This window comes from Anas platyrhynchos, chromosome 16 (assembly GCF_047663525.1).
Source record: "Anas platyrhynchos isolate ZD024472 breed Pekin duck chromosome 16, IASCAAS_PekinDuck_T2T, whole genome shotgun sequence".
Taxonomy (NCBI): domain Eukaryota; kingdom Metazoa; phylum Chordata; class Aves; order Anseriformes; family Anatidae; genus Anas; species Anas platyrhynchos.
The window spans coordinates 9,208,558-9,232,315 of record NC_092602.1 but is presented as its reverse complement, the minus strand read 5'-3'; the positions used below and the strand labels follow the sequence as shown (position 1 = coordinate 9,232,315).

General features: G+C 42.1%; 2 protein-coding genes across 4 annotated transcripts; both read left to right on the top strand.

The window, feature by feature from the left end:
• Positions 1-126: 126 nt before the first annotated feature.
• Positions 127-12,462, top strand: LOC101796759 (solute carrier family 2, facilitated glucose transporter member 9). Of its 2 annotated transcripts, XM_013103431.5 has the most exons (12): positions 130-288; positions 1,524-1,622; positions 2,360-2,520; positions 3,390-3,514; positions 5,008-5,137; positions 5,272-5,420; positions 6,025-6,212; positions 7,292-7,402; positions 7,479-7,580; positions 8,698-8,773; positions 9,685-9,812; positions 10,136-12,462. In XM_013103431.5, the coding sequence occupies exons 1-12, from the start codon at positions 265-267 to the stop codon at positions 10,340-10,342; spliced, it is 1,500 nt and encodes a 499-aa protein (XP_012958885.2). In that variant the 5' UTR covers positions 130-264; the 3' UTR covers positions 10,343-12,462. The 2 variants fall into 2 exon arrangements, with proteins under 2 accessions (XP_005023585.3, XP_012958885.2); XM_005023528.6 differs by lacking the exon at positions 1,524-1,622 and having other exon boundaries at positions 127-288.
• A 2,626-nt stretch (positions 12,463-15,088) lies between these two features.
• LOC101804037 (solute carrier family 2, facilitated glucose transporter member 11) lies at positions 15,089-23,102 on the top strand. Of its 2 annotated transcripts, XM_005023576.6 has the most exons (12): positions 15,089-15,224; positions 16,796-16,894; positions 17,671-17,831; positions 18,953-19,077; positions 19,297-19,426; positions 19,990-20,138; positions 20,681-20,868; positions 21,035-21,145; positions 21,725-21,826; positions 21,977-22,052; positions 22,350-22,477; positions 22,803-23,102. In XM_005023576.6, the coding sequence occupies exons 1-12, from the start codon at positions 15,201-15,203 to the stop codon at positions 23,007-23,009; spliced, it is 1,500 nt and encodes a 499-aa protein (XP_005023633.1). In that variant the 5' UTR covers positions 15,089-15,200; the 3' UTR covers positions 23,010-23,102. The 2 variants fall into 2 exon arrangements, with proteins under 2 accessions (XP_005023633.1, XP_038043094.1); XM_038187166.2 differs by lacking the exons at positions 15,089-15,224; positions 16,796-16,894 and adding an exon at positions 18,064-18,195 and having other exon boundaries at positions 17,691-17,831.
• The last annotated feature ends 656 nt before the right edge of the window (positions 23,103-23,758 follow it).

The following is a 23,758-nucleotide window of genomic DNA, read 5'->3' as shown; positions in this document are numbered from 1 at the left end:
TCTCAGTCCCCCCAGGTGCAAACTTCCTCTGCCTTGAAACTTTCCCCCTGCGGGCTGGACCAGATGCAATTATTTCCTGAAATATTTAATCTGGCAGTGTTAACTTTGGCCAGTCGAAGTAAACGTAAGCGAGTGAAGACACAATAGTAAAAATTTAACTCTGTTCCCTGAAGCCAGATACCCACTGCAACACCAGCAGGCAGGAGCCAGAAGCCTGGGATGACACAGACACCGCACGCAGGACAGCCAGCCCCGTAGCCAGAGATGACCGGCTTCCTCTCAGACCTGGTAAGTATTTGGTGAGGGATTTACATCTCGGATATTTCTGTCTGCTGTCGGTTGACAGGCAGAGTTTTTGAAATGCAGGGAACAGGACTGGATGTTGCCAGCTGTGACCACAGACAGGGATGTTTACGGGAGCCTGCAGCATTTATATTCTGGCTATGGCTGAGCTGAACTCAGAGCTGCTGCCTTGCTCATCAGTGTAACACCTTCAGTTAGCACGATCCTTGTTCAAGAAAGAGCTCCCAGCTTCGGCTCACCACAGTGAGCCTCTCTTCTAGGAAAGAGAATATGGCAGGGCACCTCTGAAGGGCAATTCTTCATTCATTCTCCGCATATTCACTGTCCTGTTGCAAAGGTTGCTGCAGTGCAAATGTAACAGCAGCGCTGACTGCGCATTTTTGGATCTGTAAGCAACCAGAAAAGCATCACAGTGCAATGCCTATTTTCCAGAGCTCCTGGGAAATTAAGATGACTGCTGCTTGAGACAGACAGGCAGGGCAGGAGTTCAGAACTGACCGTGGTAATAGCAGCTAGAGAAGAGACTTTCCTCCTGTAGCACAGCTCGAGCAGAATCAGCACAGAATGCACAGCTGTCACAAAACTTGTCCTTGCTGTTTCTTCTGCTCCGTGTAGGTAGAAAACATGGATTCTGTCACACTGACAGAAACCTGAGTGGAAAAACATGCTACAAGCAACATTAGTCTGGTTTTCTGCCCATTTTAGACTTGTTTGTTTGTTTAATTTTTAGCTGCTATGGGCAATTTCAGGGGGCTTTGCCACAACCCTCGAATTGAAGGATCCCTGTGCAGGGGCCTGAAAGGCAGCAAGCCCAGCAGCGACTCTCAGTTAAAATAGGAAAGATCCTCTGGGTACTTGGGCACTGGGCTTGGGCACTATGGTGGGCAGGGGTCCGAGCTGCAAATAGCCCGGGCACTGCCCAGGTAGCAGAGAGGAAGGTAAGGCCTCCTGCCCCAAAACCACTCTCACATGTATTAGCCCTGGGGTGTGGAACAACCTTCTGCTTGTCACTGTTAACTGATGATCAGGAGGAGAGGGAAAGGTAACGCTGCAGTCTGTATTTCCCCCAGCTGGCTGTAGGGAAGTCCCAGCAGGATGTACCCCTGCAAGTTCCTTCAACAAATGTTACTAGAGAATGATCCACACGTTTAAGGAACAGACTGGTGTGACTACAAGCCTTTTTAAAACCTTTTTAAAAAGGTTTTGTTCTACCTTTGCAGGTACAGTACCAGGGGCTCTTTCAAATGATCGCTGTCCTGGGGATCGGTGGAACATTCCAAAATGGCTTTCAGGTTTCTACAATCACCTACATGTCTCGGGTAGGCAAAGATTCACACAGCACACTGGTTAGTGGTGTCACTGAGTCTTCATTCTTGTCTGAGGATGCTCCTCTGACAGCCAGCAGGGGCTTCATCACTCTGTTCTCCTCTCATGTTTCATTCCCGTTACTGTGCTACTGTGTAAAGCAGAACATGTCAAAGTGCTGGAAAGAGAGAGTTGTTGTTTATAGAGCTGTTCCTCAAAGAGGCACCCACAGGCGTGGCCTCTGCCCGTAAACTTACAGCACGTGTCTGCTCCCGTGGGACCATCTGGCACGCTTACAGCCCATCCGCAGGGTAGACAAACAGAGCAAGGCAAGTGAGGCACGCTGTAAGAAAACATCTGCTTCCCTCCTCTGACCACAGGTAAAAATGCTGAGGCTTCTTATTTAGTAGAAATCACCTTAAGGCAAGTTATTATTATTATGAGTGTGGTTTGTCAGAGAAAAAACAACACATCCACAGAACTCTATGGGGCAGTTCACATTTTCCTAAGCACAGGTCCAGGCCTTGGTTCCTCTGATTTCAGGAGCAACAAAAAAAAGAACAAACCCCTCCTGCTGGCAAAATCAACATAGTGTACTCTACTGCACTATGGCTATTAGCTAATGCAAACTTTTAGAGTCTGTATGGAATAGTGGCTTCGGCTGAAGCAACAAAATTGTGTTCTAACGGTAATAAAATACATGCAGTGGAGTCATGGTTATTGTTAATGAGAATCCTTTTTTCTGTCTCAGCACGTTAAGGCTTTCATTAATGAAACGTGGCTGGAGCGGTACGGGTACCCCATCCACCAGGATAACCTCCTGTTTCTGTGGTCCATCACCGTGTCCATCTTCGGCATAGGAGGTCTCGTGGGATCCTCAGGAAGCAGATACCTCACTGTCAAGTATGGCAAGTATGTATGTTTAAAGAATTTGTCAATCGGGTCTTAACCTAAAGAAATGACAGTTGGCGTTTTTAAATGTGAGATAGATTTTCAGGCTTAGTAACAGCTGTACTACAGCCGGCTTGGCAGTGGTGTCAACAAATTCTGCTGCCCTTGTCCTGCAGCACTGCCAGTCCTTTGTGCTGCCGGCGGTCACACCAGATGCAGTCAGGGAGGCTGGGTTACTACTGGCAAGGAGGAAAGGCAGCCTCCTGGCTGAAGGCAGAGTGTTTCTTGGAGGTGCTACTCACAACACAGCAGCATCGAGATGCTCCAAAGTGCTACATCAATGTGTTCCATGGTCGATTTTCATGTGCAGAAAAGCAAGAAGACTTTTTCTCTGCTACAAAACCCAGAAGCGTTCCCAAACTCCCAGGTCTAGCCATGAGTCCTTGTACACACGCCGTTTCCCTTCCTCATCTCCCACTCCCTGGTTTACATGGGAAAGAAACTTCAACGTATGATCCAGAAGGGAGGCAACACTGGCTGGCAGTCATCTCCTAGAAATGATGGTGCTCATACATTTGCCAGGGAATCTGGAAAAAGCCTTTTTTTGCAAAGGCCTTTCTCTGCTGACCATACAAAGAACAACCTTGGCTTTAGTGAATTCTCCCTGTTCATATCCTGAGCTAGCTGGATGACAATATAATTCTGTGTATTAGGGACACAGAGCATCCAGTGTCAACAGAGCGGAGGGGCTTATTTTGTCCCGGTCCACATATGCATAACTTGACAAAACTAGCAAGATAATTTCACCCAGGACATCCTATGTGCCAAGAGCTTAAATGCCAATTCCCTCCTGATCTACAAAAATTCTTTTGACTTTCTTGCACTTACAGAAAAAAATGTCTCCTGTGCACCAATCTCCTTATGATAACTGCAGCATCTGTCATGGGCTGCAGCAAAATGGCCCGGTCCTTCGAGATGATCCTAATTGGGCGCTTCCTGTGTGGCGTAAGTGCAGGTAGGTGACTGCTCCCACGGGTCAGCACCCTCTCCCAAAATGGCACATGTTTATTTAAAGTATATAACCCTTCACTAAGAAAATAAAATCTTAAAGTCAGTGATCCCTTGTCAGAAGATCTTCTGTAACAATTGGCAATAAAGAGCCTAATTATTACTAATTCTGCTTATACCAAATGAAATTCAGCTTTGCCACGTGCATGAATATTCAGAGCTGTCAGAAATGTTTTGATACTATTTAAAACTTTTTTTTTTCTATTGGAAAATGGATGCAGTATTACTGTAATCTTGACAAACAGTACTTGAAATTGTATGAGACATGGTTTAAATCTAGAAATCTAGTATTCTCATAAGGCTCCAGAAAACCAGGCTGTTCAAAGTCATGCCATTTCATTTTGACTCTGTACATATTTCAGGAACATTCTACATTGAACCTGTTTTTAAGCTGTAAGTCCTTGGGGTTAGTACAAAGAGCTGGGCATAATTGAGTAAAATCAGTCCTGGTAGGTAGTCTATATACAGAGAAATCATCCTGTGCTAGGATCAGTACGCCTTGTATTTGTCTCCTACAAGAAAGGGTGCTCTTCCACTCAGTTTTAGATATTCACAAGAATGCCTATTTTAACTTATTTCATTAGAAATTAATGTCTGTGTTTCAAACAACCAAATTTTGTAAATTGCTTCTCTGACATACAGCCACATTGAAGAACAACAGTCTTTTGAGAATTACTCACCCACAGTGGCCCTGCTATGATCTATAAAGCCTGTATCTTGCCTCATGCAAATACTTAATTTTTGTTAAAGAGATTGCATATCTCCATCACTTTGCCATCGCACTAAGCCAGGAGAAGAAAATGTTGTTTTCAAATCAGATAAAATGGCCTGTGACCATCAGGAAAAACCTCTTGTTCCCAGCTAGATTTCAGAATTTCTGAGTTATTAAGTACTTCACTGATAGCTGGAAAAATCAACTCTGCCTGAAGCCAATGTTATTGCTGTACAGTAAAAAAGAAATACTTATGCCTCCCCCCAAATCATGTACAAATCAACATTGAATATAAAGCCACTTACTTTAATCTGCTATGGATTGACCATACCAGCTCGTCCATAACATCATGTCAAAAAGGGCTGAGATTATGCAGGCTGACTACATGCAAATTAGATATTACTACAGGGTGTTTAGTTATTCAGCACTTGCATGCTCTATTTCCTCTAAAATCTGCTAAGATTCAAAAGAGACACTGTGATGAGGCAACATCCCTGAGGTGTGCATTTCCTAAGATCAGAAAACTGCACTGTGCAAATAGGGCAGGAACTGAACGGTTTTGCAGAAAGCGTTAGAAAATCTGGTACTACAAAATCTCACACCTGGGCTGAGATTTGGTGCATGAAGCAGCTATGTTCTGTACTGCTTGATTTTTTACATTCAGTTTTATTTCCCATGGTTATGAATGTCTTCTTGCTTCTCTCCCATAATTCCCTCCTCACCTCAAGGCCTTTGCGTTCCCTTACATCATCAGTATCTTGGGGAAGTTTCCCCTAAGAAGCTACGTGGATTTGCAAACTCCACTGCCTCTTTCTTTTGGTCACTGGGAAAAGCCACAGGGCAAATTGCAGGACAAAGGTATAGTACAAATGATTTACCTGGACCTCCTCTACCTTTTGCTTCCTCCTCTGCTTCTCCGTCCACTCCTTTCTCTTCTCAAAAAACAGTGCAATGAACTTTTATTCTACACACATGTGTTTTATCCCCTCCAGGGAGCTGCTGGGCAGTCGCTCCCTGTGGCCCGTGCTGATGGCCTCCTGTGGAATTCCTGCCCTGGTCCAGCTGCTCACCCTGCCCTTCTTCCCTGAGTCCCCACCTTATCTCCTCATACACAAAGGAGACCAGGAAGGATGCAAGAAAGGTAACTGAGGGCTTTGGGTTCCTATTCTGCATTTGGCTTTCAATTGGTTTGTGATGTTTGCTTTCCCCATGCCAAAAGTTTCTCCCTGCTCATTTCTAAGATGACTCTGTGAATATCCACAAAGTATATTTTTGTCGTAGTTCCAATTAGAACATGAAACTACATCTCTTTACCATTCTGTAATAATAAAACATTTTATATTCAGCTGACACCCCCTGAGCAGTTTAATGATAAATGATAAATAATGATAAATGATAAATGGCTGTTTACACTGCAGGGGCTCCACAAGGCACCACTCAGCTCTGATTTTGGCTTTGTACCATGCTTATACCCTGAGAGAAGGTGGAAGGGAGAAAAGCAGACCCGTGGGCAGGGAGGGAGTCGTTGTTCACCCCACTAGGTCCCCTGTCAGAACAGGCTCCTCTGTACAAGAGGGTACCAGGGCTCTGGAATGCACCATAGGACCTCAGCGCCTCACACCACAGACACAGCCCACGCGTGCTGTTCTGACAGAGATATGCATCACCTACTTAACAAACTCCTCAGTCAACAAACAACAGAGCCGAATTAACATGGCAGGTCTCACTCTCATTCTCCTCCACAGCCATAAGGCAGCTTTGGGGTGAAGGCCATCACCAAGCAGAGATTGATGACATCATGAAAGAGAAGGCAACAATGAAAAACACCAAGATCTTGAGTGTCCTGGAGCTAATGAAAGAACCAGCTTTCCGTTGGCAGCTGTACATGATAATTATTCTTAGTGCCACAGTTCAGCTAAGTGGCATCAGTGCAGTTGAGTGCATTTCCCACTTAAAGTCTCAAAACATTTGCTGACAACCTTAGAGACATCTCATGGTTCTCAGGAGTTCTCCTGATTTTCCTCAGGTTTCTCAGCCACAGTTTGTTTTCTGCCTACCCTCCTCCACAGCAGCAGCAGCAGCATGCAGAGCTTGGCCAGGCTCTGTGTGTGACATCCTTTTGCCCAGCTCTTGGTCCTTGCTGGAGTTAACATCATCCGTTATTATTTAACAGCCATTTTGGGGCAGCTGCTACAAGGCCCCAGAACCTGCTTCTACAAATGAGCCCACCTTGTCTTGGCAAAAAACACAGCATAATTTTATGTTACTGCTGCCTGCAGCTGCTGCTATTTGGCCCCTGTCCCTCAGCATCCTAAGGAGCACACGTGTTGGGACGGCAGTACACACCCCAACTTTAAAGCTAATCAAGGAGCAGACTCACAGTTCTGGCGGCTTCTGCAGTTCTTCTCCTCTTCCTCAGATCAGAACTTCTCTGGGACCATTTTGAAGCCACAGCTTTGCAATCGTCTGTGTCATTCCTCCATGTGTAGCTTCACGGTTCAGCAACATCTGTGAAGGAAATACATAACTGAGTCTGCCACAGCTTAAACTGGAATCTTTACCTTCTCAGGAAAGTTCCAAATAGAGCAGAGATACTTGAAAAGAAAAGATGTTCATTCTGCTCCCTCTTGATTCCATAGCCCATGTCTTGTTTCTTGGGAAAGAAGGATATATGTTCTTGGACAGGCTCCAGAAATGATGATATGCCTGGCTGTTTCTGAAAGCCCCTAAATCAGGTCTATGCAAACCTAATTACATTGCAGCAGCTGGAGGTCCTTTTACCACAGAATTTTATCTTTCATAAAATTAATTAATTAATAATGTTTTACAATGTTTTTGTCTGCCAAAAAAAAGTGAATACTACCTAAAAGAGTGCAGAAATCTAGCTTACTCCAAAGCTGAGCTGCATCCTCCTTGGCTATTAGCTTGCATCCAGGGCAGTGGCACACAGGCATGGCTAAGAAATCATTGCATTCTTGTCTTACAGTTTTATATTTGTTTGTTTTTTCCTAGATTTATTTTTATACTTTTGAAGTCCTCCAGGCAGCTGGCTTTGATGACAGAATGATCTCCTATATGACCCTGTCTGTTGGGCTCTCGGAACTTTTAGCTGCTGTGGTCTGTGTAAGTCACATTACTGTGGGAATGGGTCATAATTTGCTTTTCTAGCACTGATACCAGTGTGATTTCTGTCCCTCAGAGCTCCATCATTGAGCGTCTGGGCAGGAAAACACTCGTAAGAGGAGGCTACTACATCATGGGTTCACTGCTAGCTGCTATCACAGTGACTCTCTCCCTACAGGTAAGGAAATTCTTCTGGCAGGTCTTTCTATTATCTATTCTATTTTAACATCTGCTCAACATGCTACTGAGAAAGAAAAGTGAGGCTTAGAAGTGCCAAAGTAACATCTGTGTTAACAGCTTACCTCTGGGGCAGATGAAGGGAATAGTCTAAAGATCAATTTGTCTGTACATAGGATTAAACCTTCTCTTAGCCAGCACTCCTATACTCCTGCGTCCCCAAGTTCACACGTGCTCAGCGAGGAGCACAGGAAGCACCGAGATACTAGCTGTGAGTCCTGGTTTCATCGGGCTGCAAGCACCAACCACTGGCCAGCATAAACTAAAAGACAGTCATAGGTAAATGGCCTTTCTCTGCATGCAGCTCTTAACAAATCAGTGAAAGCAAACAAACAAACACCAAAACAGACTCTTTGCATCATTTAACTTTAAGTTTAACTGCTGCAGAAGAGACTGGAAATGCACATACTGCAGAGCAGTTCACCTCTGTAATGCTGTCGTTGCTGTAACTTTAGAAACAAGTCTCCTGGGTCACCAGCATTGATCCAGGAGCTCTCCCATAGAGACTACTGCAAAATTGCCCTGGAAGCAAGGTGGCAGCAAACTTCCATTTCTGTTTCATTCATGAAGGATCTCAGACACAGGAGAGATAAATCTTTTCTTAAAGCATTTTGTTTTATATCTTCTTGACTAACATCTAGGAAATTTCCTTTTCAGTAGAATTATTATAGCTGTCACCTGTCAAAAGCAAAAAAAAAGATGTGATTTGGCCTTCCTGTATCACTAAGGGTTAGGGGAAGCACTGTGGGGTCAAGGAGGAAAAAGGTCAGGGTGGGAAAGAGCTATTTGTACAACCTTTAATTGAAGGCTTCTAAGCTTGACAGCTGCTCCCCACCAGCAAACATGCTTCTCTGCACACTTAACAGAAACCTCACTGCTCCATCCATGGAAAGAAGTACTCACATTTCTTTGCCTGTTCCCACACACTGGATATTGCTTCTTGAAGTGACAATGTTGGAAAACAATAAGCTTCTATAACCTATTTAACCTGCTAACCTAATTAACAGATTTCACCCAGAACTGGTGTATGGTTTTCTTACTGTGATTTTTTTCCCCAGGATTGGTATTTCTGGATGCCATACTGCAGCCTTTGTCTGATTATCTTGTTTGTAGTTGTCTTTGGAATTGGGCCAGGTAAGTACTTCATTCAAAAGAAATAAAGGAATCAAGTCATGTGAACTAATTAATATGGCTGGGAAAAATACTGCATAATATTGCATAACATTTAGCATAAGTAAATTCATTTAACCTAACCTTGTAGTCATTTGGTCAGTCACTGGCCAGAAACTTCCGTGTCATCAGGTTTGGGTTTTTCTAATGAGAGACTGAGAGACCAATGAAGGAAGAGAGCAAAAAGAGCTCACCAGAAAACCAGAAAATATAGAACACGAGCTGATGGGTTAAAGATTTCTTAGAAGTACTAAGAAAGAAAGCGAAAAAGAAAAGCAAGAGTTCTTTCAAATTCTGTGTCATATAATATTACTTCTTTTCACAAATGAGCAGCAGTGTAGAAACCCTCCTTTGGAGGAGCTCTTTTCCTAATGTATACTACTACTCCTCTTTAACATAAAAAGCCTATTTTTGAGTATTTGCCTTCCCACATGGCAGGTGGAGTTATTTTCCTAACTCAAAGCTGGCAAAGTTCAGTGACTTCAAAACAGAACTGAAATGCCCAGGAAGTGAATCTGGGATGATCACTTGTTGGTGACTAGCAACATCATACTGGGAATTCTTGTATATAAGAATCATTATTCCATACTTTTTTTCATGAGAAGATGTCAGATTTTTGCAAGTGTTAAACTGCTAATTCTAGAATCTTCCCAATGAATTTATTTGAATAAATCAATATTTAAATAAAGTGATGTCTAGCTGTTTGTAAGACACCACAAACATTTTCTTTCCTAAACGAGAGCAACATACTCGAGCCTTTTGAATGCTGGTCCATGACAGCAGCACCTGTTTGCTGACTGTGCAATGGTAACATGCAATCCGAACATCCAAGTGAAACACATCGACAAGTAATTCTTACTCCACTCTCCTTTCAGCTGGTGCCACAATTTCCATCAGGGCTGAAATTTTCCAGATGTCGTGCAGACCACCCGCCTTTGTGATCGGCGCTGTTCTCAACTGGGTGGGCATCTTTGTGATCGGAACAACCTTCCCCTTCATCGTGGTGAGTCACTGTCCCCGGGACATGGCCCCGCCACTAGGCTCCAGAGTCAGCCACGGGACGGGAAGGAGAGCAGCGGGAGGTGGCAGTGGCACTTTAGAGAGGTCTTGGTGCCTGCTCTCCCAAGACCACTCTTGGAAGTAACAGGCCCAGATTTGCTCAGGAGACTGATTCAAACTTAAATGCTTGTCAAAGGCCAAAATGCAAAGAATCCCTTATCAACTTCAAAGTACCTTGGGACCCAAATACAAAATCTGTCCCAAGAAAGTGACAAGCGAAGAGATTTGCTCATCTTGCTCTTTTTCTTGCTCTGCTCTTCCCTGCAGGAAAGACTCAAGCAATTCTGTTTCCTCATCTTTATGGGGGTACTTTTCACTTCAGGGACAATTGTCCACCTGTTCCTTCCAGAAACAAAAGGGAAGTCAACCGTGGAAATCACAGAAGAATTTAATAAGCTAAACTTTAAGAAGAAGTGTGTTCCAGCAACTCCAAACCATGTCACGGAGGATTACACCTACTGCACCAGGCTTTGACTGCCCAGCAGGAGGAGTCAGGCTTTCTTAAAAGGAAGAAAGAAGACATTCATCATTTTCTGACTAGCAAGCTGGTCCAAATGGGCTGTCAGCTTTCAATCTGTCTCCTACAAGGTTTTCTTCTTGCCAAAATATCACATTTCAAAAGCACTCCGCTCTGGCAGTTTAGAGAAGGGGTGATGGCTGATATTAGCAGGATAGACTTGGGTGACTCAAGAGCATCTTGGCTTAACCTGCTGATGTATAAATCTCTTTTATAACAGAGCAATTAATACACACTGAAAATACATGCAGAATTTATAAGTATGCTGCTGAACACACAAAAAGGGAAGACCAATGATCTTCCGTCTCTCTCTGATTTATGAGTATTCCTGAAATGGGAATAGTAAAGTTCTTGGCTTGCTACCTCTGGCTAGATTTCAGTCCATGACAGATTAAAGAATAAAAATAATGGAATAGGAGAGAAATTCTTTGTTTCTTTAGACTCAATTGAATAATCAAACCTTCCCAGGTTCCCATGCTTAAATGCCATGTTTTTCTTCTGTTGTCAGACTTTCATTCTAGTTTGTTTGTTTGTTTCATTCTTCAATCCTTTTGGAATGAAGTTTTTCATATCAGCAGCCCTCCTTGGCTTGGCTTAACTTTAATATAATTATTTTTGCTTAAAGAAAAAAAAAATCAACCGTTTGATTCTAAGCTCAGAATTGTTCATGAAAAAGTATGGGTAAAAATTCGCTATTCAGCTCTTCTCTGGGCTTGTTTCAGTGGCAATACAGCTAACGAAGTCATGGATGGAACCCAGTTGCCAGAAAAGACAGGCACCTGGAGTCATTTCGGCACGCTCTGCTATCTTGTCCATCAGCATCATCACCTCTGAGCTCCCACAGCTACCTTGTGGGCAGTGAATGCCACAACAGTTTAGCTGCTGCTTTCCACAGTTGCTTTGTGTGACTTTTGGCACACAGTTTACCCCAGCAGAACCACCCCAGGCTGGAACTCCTGGCAGTAAAAGAGTATCTGTGGTTTTACAGTTTCTGTTAAAAACAGCTGTAAATACCTTGCTGTATGTACAGCAGGCAGTCAGCAAAAGCTAAGACATCGTCCAGCTTTCGGGAGTGTGCAAGGCTCCTCTCTGGGGTGTATTTCTCTACTGTGACTGGGAAGCGATCACACAGCCTCCTATTTCAGGGACGTGCAATCAGCACAGACTCTTCCGTTATTGTTCTATGCAAGCGCAGATACTGACAGCTGGAGGGATGACTGGAAATGTTATATTCCTTGAATGTTTTGTCAGACTCATACAGCTAGGTAAGTTTTACAGTAACAGTGAGAACTGTAACTCATAACGTGTAAGGCATTCATTTAAGCATTTCCACCAATAATTTATGATTAATGACAGTCTCGTAGGAATTTTGCCAATTTTTTCAAGAAGGCAGTCTGCACAGAGAAAAGGAAACAAAATGACAGAGTATGTTAAATGTATCGTATGCATGTTTTCTAACTTCCAAATTTAGTGTCATATGCCATTCCTAATGATCACTGTTGCAGGAACGGATGCAATGTCAGTTTGATCTATAACCAACATCTGGGCTTGAGTTCACTTACTGCAGGTCTTCAAACTGTGGAAGATGTTCAAGGCCATATGAACTGAGTTCCTAATTCTTCTTCCTTCTGTATATAGTTAAAGATCAAGAGAGTTTGTGAGCCTTATAGGCCACAATCTTATAAAGTACCACAAGGATTAATTTCACAAGAGACATTTTTTGAAATATGCAAGCTCATGGGATTTTCTTTTTTTTTCCAGAAATTGTCTAATTTTCTGCACATTTTCCTCTATTAATGGGAAGCTCACACAATCCTAGTAGCAAAGCAATACTATTAGCAAGAACGTGAAAAAGGCTAAGGTTTACAGTGGTGCAAAATATACCAATTAGAATCTAAACACACTAGCCTTACATAGAGAAAGTGTTTGTATCTCTGATATTGCTTTGAGTGGCATATTTACTTCAACTAAGATGACACTATTCAAAATATGAATTCAATTGTTCATTTTAACTGTTGCTTATTTTTCATTAGAAATGTTAAACATAATAAAAATGGCAGATGAACTTATAATAAGACTTCTGGCCTCCACAAGTGTTTCTTCCACAACATCAGGATGACCCTCAGGAACAGCTGACTAGACAAGTTACAGGCGTACACATCCTTCCATGACTGGGATTTTTCATTACTTCCGTCTTTAATATTGAGTGAAGTTTAAGACCTCTCACTAGAAGATAATCTTTGAAACATAGACAGTCCATAAACTCAGAAAAGCCCCCAGATTTTTGCAGTGTTCTATATATGTAACAATACAATCAAAAACTACCAATCATCTGGAGATGACGTACAATATAGAAAGGAAATCTTTCCTTGTAGGAAGGAAACCTCAACTTTTGCAAAACAGAATTCTCTTTTCCTAACCATTCATTCTGAAGAAAATCCTTCATTCCCTTACCACAATACCTGACTTCTTTGGACATATAAGCAGAGTGGCACCGTGTAGCATTGCTGGAGTGACTCTCTGGTGAGCCACTTCTCTGATCTCAGTTATTCATTAGAGGCTGTTAGGAAAGCCTTCTCCATCAGCTCCGCAGCAGGAAGCGAGCAGATGCCCTATGGAACATTAATGTGACAACGAAGTGGAACAGCTGTTTGGAGCACAGGTCAACATTCGTCTGTGCTCAGTGGAGCAAGAACTGTATTCCGGTAACAGCCTGGTGGAGGGATGAAAAAGCAAAAATGTATGGTTCAAATGCACAGAGCTGGAGTATCTGCAATACTTGATTGCACACAACATAATGGCTAGTTACATTGGCACCCCTGCTCACTCATTTCAGTCTTAGCAATCTAGGCCTTCTTTCATGTTTTTGTGTCAGCAAGAATAAAAGTTGTCAAAAGCCTTCTAACAGTATCCCAGAGTCATCTGAGAAGGACCTATGGCATATCAGTGATACTTCAGAGAACTGTGTGAGGCCCATCCAGAAAGTCAGAGCACTGTCTGCGCTCTGGAAGGTGGCAGGCACAGAGGTCACTGCTGAGAAGCTTGAGGAGCACGACACACACTTCTTTCAGAGACACCAGCTGATAGGTAAGGCACGTCTCAAATACTGCATGTAACTGAGGTGGATATAAACACTTTAAAACTGGATCAGAGAACTGCTATTAGATAGACACACACACACACAAACACACAATTCGGTTAGTTGGACTATATTAAGGAAGGCTTAGGGTAGCTTTGCATACATCTTTCTCGAATGACCAGAAGGTTGCAAGATAAATAACTAAATGGCCTGATGATCTACTGTTCCAATCACAATATGACAAAAGGATATCTGTAAGAACCTAGTTAGCAGTAATTATGAAACTGCACACGTAATGAAGGGGGTGTCAGCACAGCATAAGCTGTACGAGCACCAAAGCAGTACAGTACCTAACCAACGTAAATGCAGAAGTGCATTACAGGAGGAAAACTATTAACCTGCCCAAAGTGGGAATCCTGAAATTAAAGTACAAAAGTAAAGACAAAAAGTCACAGTATGTATAATGCAAAATAAGTAGAAGTAGGGGAAAGAGAACATAAGAAAACTAGTGTAACAGCAGTGTTTGAGAAGGAACGTCCCAGGCTGGCAGCTACCTACCATTGCCTGCTTGTGTCTTCCCCCTGTGCCATCTAAACAAGGCTGGTACTAGATTTAGCATGGCCTGTCTGTCCCTTGGTAGATGCACTGTATGTTGTTTCAACTTTACATGACTTTATGGAAAAAGAAATTAATTCTTAGCATCAAAGGGATGATCTCATTTGTTTTCTAACATGGGCTTCTCTGCTGGAGAAGCCAATCTGGAATAAAAAAAAAAAAAAAAAAAAAAAAAAAACAAAAAACAAAACAAAACAAAACAAAACAAAAAAAAAAAACACGTGAACTCTCAGCTCACAACAAAAACAAAGTCAACTTCTTTATGAGGACCACGCAGAGATGGGATGAATGTCCAGGTGGCACTACGAGCTACATTTCAGGCATTAACCAGAGAATTTGTGAATATTCTTTGCCGGTGATGTATTTTCTATTATGACTACTTGCATCCAACAAGCCTTTTTTGATTTCTTCATCTTCTTTAACTGAAGTGTAAAGGGTAAATGATATCTGAGCCATTTACCAATTTAATACATGCAAAACCCTCTTAACCATTAAATAAATCAAATTAAAGCCTGCAGATGTTCTATCTGAAGTAAGAGACAGCACTCCAACTACAAGACTGATGTTGAATCTTCCTCTCCCAGCAAAGGAAAATCAGCTGCTCCTAAATATTGAGCTGCTCAGGCCTGCTGTGCCGCTGTAGAAGTGTTAAGCTCTTTCCCACTATATGCCAAAGTCCTATATTTCACTGTCAGAGCCACATCTAAAATTCCCAGTAACATTGCCTCTCCATTTCTCAGCTTATACTGAAAAATAAGCAAGTTAAAGCTATTGAAATTCTGATTAAAATCTACGTCTCTGCTCCTGATATAATAAATATTTCAGCCAATGGTTACATCTAGCACAAGATGGAATTCACAAAATGTATGGGTTCCTTGAACGGGAGACCATCTTGGTTACTTGGACTAGACGTAACCATTGGTTGAAATATTTAATCCAGCAATTCTAAACTTTGTACAACAGCTGAAATATGTGTAATTAACTCAAAAACCTTTCAAGTAAACTTTAACTTCAGTAACATGGGACTAGTTCACTGACGTTGCTAATTGCATAATGTGAGCTTTTGCTTCTTTTGGCAGGTACTAGTCAGTAAGCAACAGGAATCAGCTCTTTCATAGGAGATGGCTACCTTCTTCTCTGACCTGGTGAGTAGCTGGTCACTTTTTCTCATGTTCTGGACTTTTAAAGAACAAAATTAACTTAATACTAAATATCTAGATTGCTTAAAGATTGTGAGCTGTTTTGGGAGAGAGGCCATCCTTCTCTTGTGTGTTTAAACATCACCAAGAGGAATGGGGCTTGGGGCCATGAAAAGGTCTTTTCCTTGCCAAAGGATAAAATAAAAACTAGCAGAAGTCTTTACAGTTCCACCACTGACAATGCTATTGTACTTTGCCTTCTGAATTAGTGAAAATAATACTAACTAGTAGGTACTCTTATTATTTTCTGTGGCTATTTCTAAAGTAATGAATGGATTAACCGTTCTCCAAAAGGCTATGAAATACATGACAAGCTTTAAAAGAAATGAGCCTCCTCATTTCATCCACCCAATTACTATCATCCATCAAGAGCTACCATAGTCTGAAACAGGGAAGAAATGATAAAAAGCATTTCTCACTCTAATTTTCAACTGCCATCAAGAAGCTATTTTGCTTGCCTTTGTAAGTACCAAAATTGTCAATTTCTAAGCCTATTACAAAAAATAAATAGGAGGAGGGAGGTGAGATAACTTGCCGATTAGCAAATCCATTGAATCTGAGACAGCACTTTGAAGGAAATTTAGAATCTTCTGGTCCATTAGCTTCTTGGTTCTTGTCATTGATAACCTGGGAAATCCAGCTGTGGGCCAATTAAGTAACAAGGCCTTGAAAGATGGACCTAAGAACCAGAAAAAGGGAAGTTCTTCTACATGCCTTCCAATCCAGCATTAGTCACATGTGCTTTACTTTGTTCCTGTCTGATTGTATTTTCTACCAGCTTCTCATCATCCATGCACTGATCTCCAAAACACTGTGAGCTCCTGAAGCTCGTGTCTGACGTGAAAACAGAACAGAGCACAGTGTCCTCTATGCAGAGATGGTGCCACTGTCTTGGTCTGTGATGTGCTGAATAAAAAAAAGGAAGGGCAACAATAACTCAGGGACCCTGCACAGCTCCTGATGGGGCTAAAATAACAGTTGGCCTAGGTTCGGTCTGCGAGGTACAGCCTAAGCTGTTGGAGGATAACTCCACCAAGATTTGCAGGCGCTTGGAAGCTAGACAGAAGCCCAGTAGTATCACCTACCTCAGAAAGGTCTAAGTAGTTACGTGTTATGCTTTTCCTTATTTACAGGTAAATTATTTCATTCATCAAAGCAGCCAGCCTATCTCAGTCCCTAATTCTTGACCAAGGCAATTATAGACAGAAAGTATCTCCCAAGCCTCAGACACCCAACCCTTCAATACACAAGCATCTACTTTCAGGTTAAATATGTAGAAAAAGGGAAAATATTTAGAAATAAGTGGAATCACAAATCAAAGTCAGGAAGAGTTTCATGTTAGTGCAATTACAGGGGCTATTCCAAATAATTATATTCTCTTTTTAGCCCATGCCTTTCTGAAAGAGGTGAGTATTAAAAGGATCTGTTCTTTATTATACCAGAAGATACAACACAGGCAGAAACAAAAGCAGTGCATTAACGTGAAATTGATTGAGCTTTTTGTTTTCACTTTGCAGGTTCAGTTCCAAGGACTATTTCAAATGATTCTAGTGCTGGGAATTGGTGGTAGTTTCCCATACGGATTCCATATTTCTGTCATCAACTATCCTTCTGTGGTAAGTAGCTGTCTTCCTGAGGCTGAAATCCCCAAATGGAGAGCCTGAGCTCAGAACATTTGATATATTAAAGGTTCAGCTTCTGTTATAAAAGTTTCTTACTTTGATACTTGTGGAGAATTCTAGGTTCAAACTATTAAAATATAGGTCATAACTGGAAGAATATTAGCTAAAACTGTACTGGTCATTCCCCCGAGATATCATACTTTCTGGTGTTTCAGTCTGTCTGGCCTGCCCTACACGTGAGCCCTGCTCCTGTATGCTACTTACTGGCAAAACATGGCCAAATACATGGACATCAAAGTCACAGCTCTACACTTTCACTACTATGACTGATTCCAGGTGTAAATACAAGACATGTCTCATTGCTAGAGCCCTTAAGTGAGAGAGGCATCTTGAATTAACCTCTCTGAATTTGATTTGTGATTTTAGTCCTCCTTCCTCAGCACTTTTTCTTCTGATTTAATTGTAAAAGATGAGCCACTCTGCTAATACACTTCCAAAGCCTTCCTACGATTCCTGAATTTCATCAAATATGAATCTTTAAAACAGGGGGAACAATGCTAAAAGCAAAATTTTTGTCTTTTGAGTTTACTGACTGACACTAATTTGAAGATTTTGCGATGTGATCTCAGCTAACCTATTTTCCCAAGGAAGATAGTCTCAGAAGAAGTCCAGTATTAGAACCAAAGGCTAGAACTGAAGTACAACAGCCAAAGAATATGAAGGAATCTGACACCACCCACTATCCAGTCAAACACCATTTTATTTTTCAGCACATCAGGAAGTTTATTAATGAAACCTGGATAGAGCGCCATGGCTCTCCCCTCCATCCTGAGACAATCATGCTGCTGTGGTCCTTCATTGTGTCTGTTTATGGGATAGGAGGGTTCCTGGGGAGCCTCTGCTGTGGCTACCTGACTACAAAATACAGAAAGTAAGTGTTTCTTGCTCAATAATCAGAGTACATGAAGTATAGAGGAGTATCAAATTGAACGAGTAAACCTTTTCTTCTTGCTTAAAGCAGCTTGATTGCAGACTAACCTGATTTTCTGTGCCAGCACATCCATCAGTCCCAAACTCTCTTTCCCTATGGCTGGAGAAAGGATTCCTCCCCAGTCTGGTTTGTTCTCAGTGCCTGTGTGTAACACCACTAATTTCATTTGCAGAGAAATTGGCAAACTTATCTGCTTGGTGTGACCCACTTAAGATCTGCTCCACAACCCACTGGTCCAGAGGCCCCTCATATGGGTCTCAACAAACCATCTTAGCCTGCCTGCAATTGTGTTCTTTCCTATCAGGTAAGTGCCCCCAAGAAATTTCTTGTGGGACACTGCCTCATCCCACACTCCGAGGGTCTCTCCCAAGACTGAAAACAAAATCACATTCTTCTCCCATGGGTTATTCAGCACGTGATAAACAATTGCTGAATCAGTGTCTTCTAAAGAGAGGACCTCTCTGAGTTCTTAATGCGTGCAAGAGGACCCTTATCTAGCAAGCATCACAGCAAAACAACTGAGTGCAAAAGACTGATTTGAGCCTGAGACATTGTGGTCATGTCCACAGCAGCCCACAATTTACACAGAGAGTCATGCCTCTGAGTAATGCTTTCTGCCATCTCCCATCACCTCTGGCCACATCCATTTGGCCAATAGTGCCTTTAATACGAGCCATTCGAAAATGGGAGCCATAAACTCAGATTATTTCTGGGGATCAATCTGATGTTTTACGAGGAGTTCCAGTCATTTAAAAACCCTGGTGACAACCTGGGCCAGTTCTTTCATCTCTTTCCCACTTGGACTGTGGAAATGCTGACCAAGTGTTCTGACTGTTTAAAATCTAAGCTAAGAAATATTCACAAAATCAAACACAAAGGATCCCAAAATTTTAAAGAACCACTTTTGCTATTCAAAGTCAAAATCGTTTCAGCCATTCCTCAAAAAAAAAGCAAGAATGGTTGTACCATGCTTCTTGTCACAGCAAAAATAGTCCAAAGAGTACAAGAGATTCTCATTTCACCCTAAATTCTCGTGTTTCGGGTTTGTTTGTTTGTTTCAGAAAAAAGTGTCAGATGTTCACCAACCTGATCATGCTGGTAGCTGCACTTCTCATGGCCTTCAGTAAAACAGCCAAGTCCTTTGAGATGATCCTGGCTGGACGCTTTCTCTATGGCGTTGGTACAGGTATGCACTCAAGACCCTGTGGAGGGTCTGTCCCTGTCTTTACTGGTATTGCCATTCTTGGATAATGATTTTAATGTACCCAGAAAATGTAACAGGCCTTTTGGAAGAAATTTTAATTCAAATAACAGAGTGAGTGGAAACAGTGGAAGAGAGGATGGAATCAGAAAGTTTAGCTTTCCTCAGCATTTTAATAGTCATTTATCCTCTTCCATCTTAAAGGTTTTTCTCTCAATATACATCCTCAGTATGTAGGAGAGATTTCACCCAAGAAGCTGCGTGGATTTACGAACTCCACAGTTGCTGTTTTTCTGACACTGGGAAAACTCACGGGACAAGTCGTTGGACTAAGGTAAATTCTCCAATCTTTCTATCTGGGTACACTAAAAGCAGTGGCAATCTTTCTGCATCCCCATGCTCTCACCTAGTCAGTGTCTGAGAAATCTTTCCATCTTCCCCAGAACACGCCTTATCTTATGCCAGAAGAAAAATTTTGATCAAATTTGAGGCAGACATTGCTTTAAATATAGGAGAAAGAATTTCCTGTTTTCTTCTCCCGTCTACTCCCTTTCTACTACGGGGCTTCTTAGAAATGTACTATATTTACATGAAAAGTCTTAGCAAGATGTTTTGGTCCTGTTGTCAAACAATGATCAAATCAGTCTCATCAGCTCTTTAGACGTCATGTTGGATCCTAATGATCTTTAGAAAGTATTTCAAGATGCCAACAGAAATTCTTTAAAATTGACATAAGTAAAATAGCCATGTTTGTGAAATTTGCCAAATCATCCATTCAGGTGTTTGCTCCACTGCACCCTTAGGTGGAATTTGAGCAATCCTCACCACTCAGAAAAAAAGTTCCTGAACATTCATTCCATTATTTCAGCATAATTTTGTTTCACATACACTTTCCAGGGAGATTTTAGGAAGCGAAGCTTTGTGGCCCTGGTTGTTAGCATCTAGTGGACTTTCAGCATTGGTTCAACTGGTTACTCTCCCATTTTTCCCTGATTCACCATCTTACCTCCTGATCCAGAAGGGTAATGAGGAAGCCTTCAGGAAAGGTAGAGTGTCTAATTTGCCACCTCATTCACTTCACTTCACATGTTAGAGTGCCAAGAAGTGTAGAAGTCAAGAAAGCAGGGCAGAGTTGTACAGCAAAGTGCTAGCTTCTAAATGAAACAGTTAAGGTACCTAAAGCAATGCATCTGTGTTAACCTGGAAGCTCACTCACACTAAGTTAATCAGTCAAGAAAAGAAAGATAGATATACAACACCATGACTAGTATGTCTCACTTTGCTGGTAATATTTTTTTGGAGGAAATGGTTCAGGCAGTTCATTCATTACTAAATAAAACTAACCTAGAAGTTTACTTTGTGTACAATTAAGCCAACTCAACAGTTGAAAGATATTCTATAGTGACAACCAGAGAGACGAAACTCTTCCACTCGCCTGCTGGCCTAGCACCAACCAGATGACAGAGGCAGCTAACAAAACCACCACCACCACCCACACCAACGGCGAGGCAGACTGAAGGATTTCATGTACTCAGTCACGATGAGCTGTTCCAGTAGCATAATGCCCTCCCCTCTCTCTCCCCAACAGCCATTAGGAAGCTCTGGGGGGAAGGAGACCATCAAGCAGAAATTGATGACATTATGAAGGAGAAGGCTGCAGTGACGAGCACCAAAACCCTGCGCGTCCTCGAAGTCATAAAAGAGCGGTCTCTGCGCTGGCAGCTTTACATCCTGGTGACCGTCATGACCACCCTGCAGCTCTGTGGAATCAATGCAGTTGAGTGCTCTCTGTCCCTAGAACAAGAGCCTCTAGGCAGCATTGCAAAACCTTCCGAGCTGCTGTTTGTTCCACCAGCTTAGAATGAGAGGCTCAGTAAAATTTACATTGGGCGTGACCTTTGGAGGTGGTCTTTTTTTCACAATTTCCTCTGCCTTTTTTCAGATTTACTTCTATTCTTTCGAAGTGTTCCATACAGCCAAGTTTGAAGAGTACCTTATCCCATACGTGTCCCTGGGCGTTGGGTTGTGCGAATGCTTATCTTCTATCTTGTGTGTAAGTCTTTTCAGACTGGAGTTTGAAGGAAAAATTTAATGTGGTCAAACAATTGTACTTTTCCTTTCTTATAACTGGGCTCGGGGAAGATTTGCACAACCTAAAACAAATCTTCCTGCTTCTATAAACCATATGCAGGACGAAAGGCAGGTATTTTCCCACAGTATTTGCATGACTGGATGGCTTTAGACTCATTTTTATTCTGATAAAATACTTTTTCATTCTGTTACAAACAACTCCTCCAGTAACTGCTATGTGAGAAGACAAGCAGATCCAAAGAGCTGGGGGCACGGCTCCAAGGGAACGGGAACCTAGATGAGCTGCATCAGCTGATGGTCGGGATTAGATGTGTATATGTGTGCATGCACAATTTGACATATACCAGCATGCAAGAAAGGGAAGTGTCTAAAGACAGCCAAAGGAAGACTAATAAATACAGCTTTGAAGCTAAGAAAATTTGCCAGGAGTTAAGAGTCTCTTGGATGGCACAGATTTCTGACCAAATTATTCAGATAAGGCTTATGAGAGCACAGGGCAAAGGCAAGAACTTTTTCATTTGACACGTTTTCTCTTTTTCAGAGCACCCTTATAGAGCGATTTGGGAGGAAGGTGCTGCTGTGGGGAGGATACACGCTGATGTGCTCGGTGCTAGCACTCCTCACCATGACCCTGTCACTGCAGGTAACGAGGCAGCAGCCTTCTGGCTGCTCACCCAGCACCAGCCCCCTTCCTGGTTCATGTACAAAAACTCAAGTCAGTGGCAGAAAATAGAGAGTTCTGCTCTTCTGTCGTGTATCTAACAGCTTGGTATCGCTGTTTTTTCACCTTTAGCATCAGTTCTTCTGGCTGCACTACTTCAGTGTTATCTTGATCTTCCTCTTTGTTTTCTTCTATGGAATCGGACCATGTGAGTACAAGAGGAAATTTTTGTATCATGTTGGCTGGCAGCACAGCTGGCAGAGGAAGAACAGAGCAGTCCCATGATAAAATTTGAGAAAATAAGGAGGAAAAGGCAGATAGATAGGTGTAAGTGGGGAGAAGGCCTTTCAGCCTCATAGCAGAAGCCACCGGGCAGCAGGCCACCTCTGCTGCCTGTCTGTCATATCCTACCACTGCCACCATAAGGATCTTTGGCAGGAGCAAGGTGTGCTGTGGAACTAAGGAAACAAGAATACCTTGTCCATGTTTTGCTTTTCTTTTTCAGCTGGAGCCACTGTATCTATCATGGTTGAAATCTTCAGCCAGTCATACAGACCGTCAGCCTTTCTGATTGTTGGCTGCATCAACTGGATGGGGCTGTTTGTACTTGGGATGATTTTTCCATTGATTGTTGTAAGTGACTCTGACTGGATCCCTCCCTTCAGGCTAATCTCCTTCCAAAAGCTGACAGGGAGCTAAATAATAGCAATAAATTGCAAAGACATGCAAGCTTAGAGCTCTGTCCGAACACCAGGCCTGCTCAAGGGTACCCCAGAGATGCAGCAGTTGGACTCAGATCAGACATGGCCAGTGGAAATTCTTGGTTTCATACTTGCCCTGGTTTGTGTATTGAGCAGACCTTTGAATTTTCATTACTAAGACACAGACCTGCACCTAAGGGCAAAGAAACAGAAATGAGATTCTTATTTTCCTTCCCGTCTCTCTCATTTGCTTGCAGGATAACCTTGGTCCCTTCTGCTTCCTTATCTTTTTGGGAATCCTTGTTTTATCAGCAATTTTCATCTACCTGTACCTTCCTGAGACCAAGGGAAAGTCAATCATGGAAATAAAAGCAGAGTTCAACAAGCTGAATTTTGGAAAAAAAGAAATCTCAGTGACAGAAAATAACTTTCCTAAGGAACAGTTGTTCTGCACCAAACTCTGAATGTCCGGAGGAGAAATTTGCATCTCTTAGAAAAGACAGGAAACAATGTTGGAATAGAACTAAAAAAGAAACATTAAAAACAGACTCCGAGCACTTCTGTGTCTTCTCTTTGTTTTTTAAATACAGATATGAAATTCATTATGCTGGAGATTTATTTCTTGCTGATCTCTAAACATTTTAACGGGAAATTTTGTCACTCAGCTTTAAGATCTACTGGATGCAAATAGATTTTTTTTTTTCCTAAATAAATATATCTTTTATCCTAGTGTAGTTTTTGAAGTCGTAAAACATTTTGTTAATGATCCAAAGGGCCCAATCCACCCCAAGACCATACGTAAAGGCTGCCTCTCGACTCTTGATCCACAGCCCTGGGTTCCAGCTGCTCTCCCTTGCTCCCAGGAGCCCTGTCTGACACCACAGATACCTGAACAAAGAGTTTGTTACTGAGCTTGCCTGAGAGAGACCTCACTAGTTCTGAGCACCTCAAAATCAGGATACTGCCAGCAAATAGTTCAGAGAAGGGTATTTAGAAGTATGTAAGACCAAGCAGAATAATTTAAAGAGGCAAATGGAGGGAAGGAAGAATTAACGTTCATCAGTCATGAGACAGGGATAAAACAGAAGTCTAAATTATCTGTCAGGCTGATAGAGGAAAAGCTAGGTGCATGGTTTGCTGTGACCCTAGGGAACACAAATTCAAAACTTAGCAGAGGAACTTAGGAAACAGGTTCCAGCTATGGATAAAGAAA